This window comes from Physeter macrocephalus, chromosome 18 (genome assembly GCF_002837175.3).
Source record: "Physeter macrocephalus isolate SW-GA chromosome 18, ASM283717v5, whole genome shotgun sequence".
NCBI classification, from domain to species: domain Eukaryota; kingdom Metazoa; phylum Chordata; class Mammalia; order Artiodactyla; family Physeteridae; genus Physeter; species Physeter macrocephalus.
The window spans coordinates 2,336,796-2,342,795 of record NC_041231.1 but is presented as its reverse complement, the minus strand read 5'-3'; the positions used below and the strand labels follow the sequence as shown (position 1 = coordinate 2,342,795).

General features: G+C 63.9%; 1 protein-coding gene across 5 annotated transcripts in view; it reads right to left on the bottom strand.

Annotated features, from left to right (window-relative positions):
- Window positions 1–6,000, bottom strand: part of CARS1 (cysteinyl-tRNA synthetase 1) — a 49,650-nt gene continuing 43,650 nt past the window's right edge. For all 5 annotated transcript variants that reach the window (XM_024133248.3, XM_028478533.1, XM_028478534.1 and 2 more), the window contains 5 exons: window positions 4,716–4,796; window positions 4,103–4,170; window positions 1,366–1,425; window positions 887–970; window positions 1–314 (listed from right to left, as the gene is read on the bottom strand). In XM_024133248.3, coding sequence (XP_023989016.1) covers window positions 180–314; window positions 887–970; window positions 1,366–1,425; window positions 4,103–4,170; window positions 4,716–4,796 — 428 coding nt within the window. In that variant the 3' untranslated portion in view covers window positions 1–179. The remainder of the gene's footprint in view (window positions 315–886; window positions 971–1,365; window positions 1,426–4,102; window positions 4,171–4,715; window positions 4,797–6,000) is intronic.

Genomic DNA, 6,000 nt, shown 5'->3' with positions numbered 1-6,000 from the left:
TCGCGTTTGGAAGATTTTATTACTGACGTTTCAGAGCCGAAGGTGGCCCAGACCTCTCCGGACAGAATCCTTAACTTAGGCCCCGAGGAGCACTGTAAACACGCCTGCAGCGGGGGGCAGAGTCCCCGGGGCGGGGGGAGCTGGTGCCCCCGGTGCGGTGCAGAGCCTCGGCCCCGCCTTCACGGGATGCTTCCGTTCTGAACCAGCTGCAGATATTCCTTGTGCAGCTTTTCCTGTGCCTCGAAGAGCTTCTTCAGCTTCTTGGCCTGCCCTTTGCTCAGCTCTTTGCCTTCCGCGTCGTGTGTGGGCAGGCCCTGAAAGGCGAGAGCACGGGCGGTCACCGCGGGCATCCAGCCCACTGACCGGGCCAGTCCGCCTGCCCGGCATCCACTCCCCGCCCCGCTCTGGACCCAGCGCACTGCTCCGAGGTGCCCGTCCTAGCCTCTGGGAAGCGACCATCCTGGGGTGTCCCCCTGCCTGAGGGGTGAGGGGCACCGTTCCCCACCAGGGTCGACGTGGTTCTGATACGAGCAAATACGTACAAGACCAGTGAGGGAGGCCTGAGGGTCTCGAGGCCAAGAGGCCATGAGTAGCCACGCTGAAGAGCCCCTGGAGCAATGGGCACATCTGTGCCATGGCCCTTCTGGATTGTCTGTGGGGTGAGTCCCTGCAAATCCATCAACCGGCCCAGCTCTGGTGCCGCGGTGAGGGAGGGGCGGCCCCGGGCACTGGGCTGCAAGTGCTGGACCTGAAACAGCCCCACATAAGCCCGCCTTCCTGCAAACAGCACCCTGGACAGAGACTCTTCTCAGCCATGTTTGAAAACCCCTGTCATCCCGATTTAATGGTCTAACAACATTCTGAAAAGAAAGAAAGGATTTCTTACATTTTCATCGAACTTGGAATACTTGTCGCGTTCTGACAAGAACATCTCGCTGGGCGGAACCTTCATCTTGGCCAGCCTTGCCGCCTGGAACACAGACGTGGGGTCACTGCTCCGAGCCCGCGTGGGGACCCACGCCCGTGACCCCGTGTCGGCTCCCACCCCAGCCCCCAGGTTCAGGGAGCGACAGCTGGGCAGAGGAAGTGAAAGGAGGGAGCCAGGTGTTTTCTGCAGGAACTGGGGGACGGCCGTGCACGCAGCACAGCAGGATCAAGGCCACAGAAGCCGTCCTGGAGCTCGCGGCCACGTCTGTCCCTGCCCAGGGCTCCCGGCCTCCCTGGGGCACTATGTGAGGGGGTGAGGGGGCACCGCTGGGGACGGAGGCAGAGGGGGCGCCTGGCTGGGTCCCAAGGAGGCACAGGGGGCAGGGCATGGGGTCACAGTGCGTTTCCGCCAGGAGCCTGCCCGCGAGCAGACGTTACTTCCTGCTCTTGTCTCTTCCTGGCGGCCTCCTCTTTCTTCCTTCTCTTTTCTTCTTCAGCCTGGGGGACAGCAAACGCCCCGTGAGCAGGGGCTGCCCAGGCCCCTCTTGGGTGGGAGGGGGACAGGACAAGCCCCCTGCTGACGCCCTGCCCATCCCCACGGGCTGGGCTCTGACCCAGCCCCGCTCCCGACGCGGGGCAGTGAGCGGACACCACGCGTGAGGCCACCTGCAGCACAACCAACATGAAAAAAGGACCAGACCTGCCCGGCAGCGGGGGGCTGCGGTCGGGTGCGGGACCAGGGGCAGCACGGCGAGGGCCACCCTGGGGGCCCGGGCAGCTGGGGAGGGCGGGACGGGGGCTGGCTGGAGGAGACGGGGGGGGGGGCCAGAGCCTACTTCCCACCAGGCAGGCAGCGTCCGGGCAGGAGGGACGGAGGGCCTGGGGGCTGCGCTGGGTGCCCATGACGAGGGGCCCGAGGCTGCCTCGGGAGGTTTGGGCTCCGGCCACCACGTGGACAGCGCGTGCCCTGGACAGGAAGGAGGAACGGGTTTGGGGAATGAAGGTCACGCGTTCCCTCTTGGATGTCTTGGGTTTCGGGTGCTTCCGGGCCAAGCAGAGCCCTCAGGTAGGCGGCCGGACACAGGAGTCTGGGCCAGAGAGAACTCGGGGGTCACAGGTGGCAAAGGGGCCCTGGGACGGGGTGAGGTCACCTGGGTGGGGGGACGCCAGAGAGGCGGGCAGTGTGGGCAGTGCAGTGGAGGAAGCGGAGGGAGGGTCCCGGAGAGCAGGGGTCAAGGGCGGGGCCGCCCCCGGATGCGCCTTGTCACCAGAGAACCTGAGCAGAGCAGGAGGGGCTGAGGGTGGACGGAGGGAGAGGGACCCGGCACGGAGCTCGGGAGGTGGGAAGACGGGTGCCGAGGGCTTTTGCTTTTCCACTTGGAGACCGGAGGCGCTTATCCCGCTGGGGAAGCAGACAGCCTACGAGGCCGCGGTCCCAGGCGCCTCCACACACGGGGGTTGGGGTGGGACTCCCCTGGCTGGAAACTCGAGCTACCGGAGGGAAGGTGTACGGCGAATCCCTCCCTCGAAGGCCTTGTGGCCAGTGAAGACACGGGCAGAGGTGCCCGATCCGAGTTCCCTGCCCGGCCTTTGCACCCCGGGCCGCCTGGGGGGAGAGCGGGAGTGAGCCCCATGTCTCCTCCGGGGAAGGGCCGGGGCGGCCCACACGCTGCGGTGTCCAAGGATGGGGAGAACCCGACCCAGGGGACGTGACACCAGCGGGGGTGACTGAACGGGATGGAAGGGCGGAGGGGCCAAGAAGGGCCTGGACGGGGGTCAAAGCCCAGCTCCTGGAACCTCGCACCAGCCTGACTCCGTCCAGACCTTCCCCGGCACCCGGGCTCCTTAATTCTCATGCTCGGCCCCTCCTGGCGTCCACACCAGCGTCCCCGGCGCCCAGCGCAGCCCAGGGCCAGCCTCGCCACTCTTCTCCCTGACTGCCTACCCACCCGTCAGTTCTCCTTCTGGACACCTGTCGAGGCCCCTTCCCAGTCTCCCAAACTCCTCTCCCCGGGGTCTCTTCTTAAGGCCTCTCGGGCCCCGCACCCAGGGAGCTGTGCCCAGCAGTTCTGACAGGTGCTGCGCCTGTTCCTGCTTCTCTCTTTCTATGGGACGTCGTGGTCCCCGAGAGCAGGGACCGTCCCACTTCACGGAGCCCCCGGCTCAGCCCTGCTCACGAAGGTGTAGTAACGGCTGAGGCGTGAGAAGGACGGTGCTGGAGGCGGGGGTGGGTGCAGATGTGACTGTGACACATTCAGCCCCAGCGACAGGGAGACACCGCTTCAGGAGAGAGCGAGGTATGAGCACACCTGTCAGCTTCGCAGTTTACCAGAGGTGACAGGTCTTCCCTTGTACTACGGGTGCTTCATCAGAAGCTGCATTTTGTTGTTGTTTTTAGAAAATTACCAAGTAGTTACCTACCTAGTCTTTCCTTCTGGCGTTTATAAACACTGGCACTTTTTTTGTTTGTTTGTTTGTTTTTCTTTTTGTGGTACGCGGGCCTCTCACTGCTGTGGCCTCTCCCGCTGCGGAGCACAGGCTCCAGACGCGCAGGCTCAGCGGCCATGGCTCAGGGGCCCAGCCGCTCCGCGGCATGTGGGATCTTCCCGGACCGGGGCACAAACCCGCGTCCCCTGCGTCGGCAGGCGGACCCCCAACCACTGCGCCACCAGGGAAGCCCAACACTGGCACTTTTTAACAAGAGTAGAAACGCTCACTCCTAAAGGTAAAGTATATAAACTCCAGTGATGGTTACATTTTCAATAAACACCCAGCTCAGGGACTTCCCTGGTGGCATAGTGGTTGAGAATCCACCAAGAATCCACCTGCCAATGCAGGGGACACGGGTTCGAGCCCTGGTCTGGGAAGATCCACATGCCGCGGAGCGACTAAGCCCGTGCGCCACAGCTGCTGAGCCTGCGCTCTAGAGCCCGCGAGCCACAGCTACTGAAGCCCGCGCGCCTAGAGCCCGTGCTCCACGACAAGAGAAGCCACCGCAATGAGAAGCCCGCGCACCGCAACGAAGAGCAGCCCCCGCTCGCCGCAACTAGAGATAAGCCCACGCGCAGCAACGAAGACCAAACGCAGCCAATAAAAAAATAATAATAATAAGAAGAAGAACTTAAAACAAAAAACAAATAAAACACCGAACTCAGGTCACTGCGGTTTTACTCACCCTTTTCTTCTCTTCTCTCTCTCTCAGTAAGGTATCTCTGTCCACCAACTTGACCACAGTGGGCAGTCCTGAAAGGCCAACAGCCGTGAGACGGGGCGGAGCCCAGCGCTGCCCACACCACTCCCACCCACAGGGCCCCCGGGAGAAGCCGGGGCCTCCTTCCTGCTCGCACAGGTCAAACGTTAGTTGTGCTGTGGGGGGGCCTTGCTGCTCAAGACCGAGCACCCAGGAGTCATAAATGGGACATGCGTCTGAGTGTTTAAAATCCAATAATTTTCCGTGCAGCTCAAACTCCCACCAAGTCGAAACACGAGCTGTGAAACTTGCTGACAATCCACATGACACAGGCTGCCTCCCAAGTGACAGGCCATGAGAAAAGGCGGCCAGTGGCCCCGCAGAAACGGGGCCGCCGGGCAGTCAGGCCGCGGGAGAGGAGGTGCTGGCAGTGACGCCCAAGAAGATACAACTACAGGTCCCCCGGGACCACGCATCACGGGGGGTTCACCACATAAAAGACGAAGCGTCCTCGGACCCGTCCCGGAGTTCTTCCTCTCAAAAGCAATCTCCACCCTGGGTCCCTCCCCCGACCCGGTGTCACGTCCAGAGGACCCACCTTCATGGTCTTCAAACCGCACTCCCAGCTCGGGCAGGACGTCGTCCCGCAAGGCATCGCTGAGCTGCAGGACCTCGGGGACTGTGGACAGAGGAAGCGGTTCAGTCCACTGGGCCTGGAAACGCCCGGGCCCCACGGAAGAGCGCCCCCCTGTGCCTCTGGAAGGGTCGGGCTGCTCCACTGGCCACGGACGCAGGAGAAGCCGAGACACAGACGTCGCGGCCACTGGTGAGCCCAGAGCAGCCCCTGGACCCGTGGCCTGTGCACCGGCTCAGGGCCCTGCTCAGAGGCGGGCACTGACCCCAGAGGCGCACGGACTGGGGAAAGCCCTGCGGGCGGCAGGCCCAGGGACACTAGGATTCTGCTGCACAGAAATGAGCTCCCCGGTTACTCGGGAAGGCCGAGCCCCTGCGGCCCTGGCGAGGCGATCCTGAGAGAGGCGGCCGCGTCCCACCGTCCAGGGCCCCAGCCCAGCAAGGGATCGGAAGGGGCCAAAGGCCTGGGGGTGGGACCCACGCCCCACCTCGGTGACACTCTGCCTTGGGCATTGGCGCTCCTGGCCAGCCTCGCCCCAGCCGAGGGAAGTGGCCACCCAGAGCTGGGCTTGAACGGGCAGCGGCCCGGGGAGCCTGGCCGGCCCCTTGGCTTTGAAGCACCTCTTCCAGGAGAGACGGCACACACGGAGCAGCCAGAGTGGGCAGAGCTGAGCAGACGACTGGCGTGGCCTCTGGGCCTGACGGGACGGGCCCTTCAAGTCTGGACAGTGTTAACCTGTGCACCGCCTGGTTAGGGCCGGTGAAGGCCCAGGCGCTCGGGGGACCCTGGGGTAGTCCTGTAACGGCCATCACGGAGGGCGCCCAGGGTGTCTGATGCCCAGCCAGACCAGGGAGAGGCCAGCCCGTTTGTACTTGGGCTTGAAGAGCCCATATGGGTTCAAGCCCAACTAAACACGTTCGTGCAGACGTCAGGAGAGGCTCACCCAGACGTTCCAGCTCTGAGACCCCGACCTCGGGTGAAGCAGATTCAGCTTTCGGCGAAGAACTGGGCCAGTGGGAACTCCTGCTGGTGCCAGCAAAGCAGACCCCTCCCGCCCTGCCCTGTCCCTCCCCGCAGCACTGACCACGGCCCACGTGGTCACTCACTCACCTGTCCTGTCTCCACTGTGTCCCCGAACCCAGCGTGCTCCCGCAGCACTGTGCCGGTGCCCCCACAAGTCCACTCACGGGTGAATGAACGAGTGGACGATGACCCACACATCTCAGGGGAGGCCCGAGACCCGGCCGCA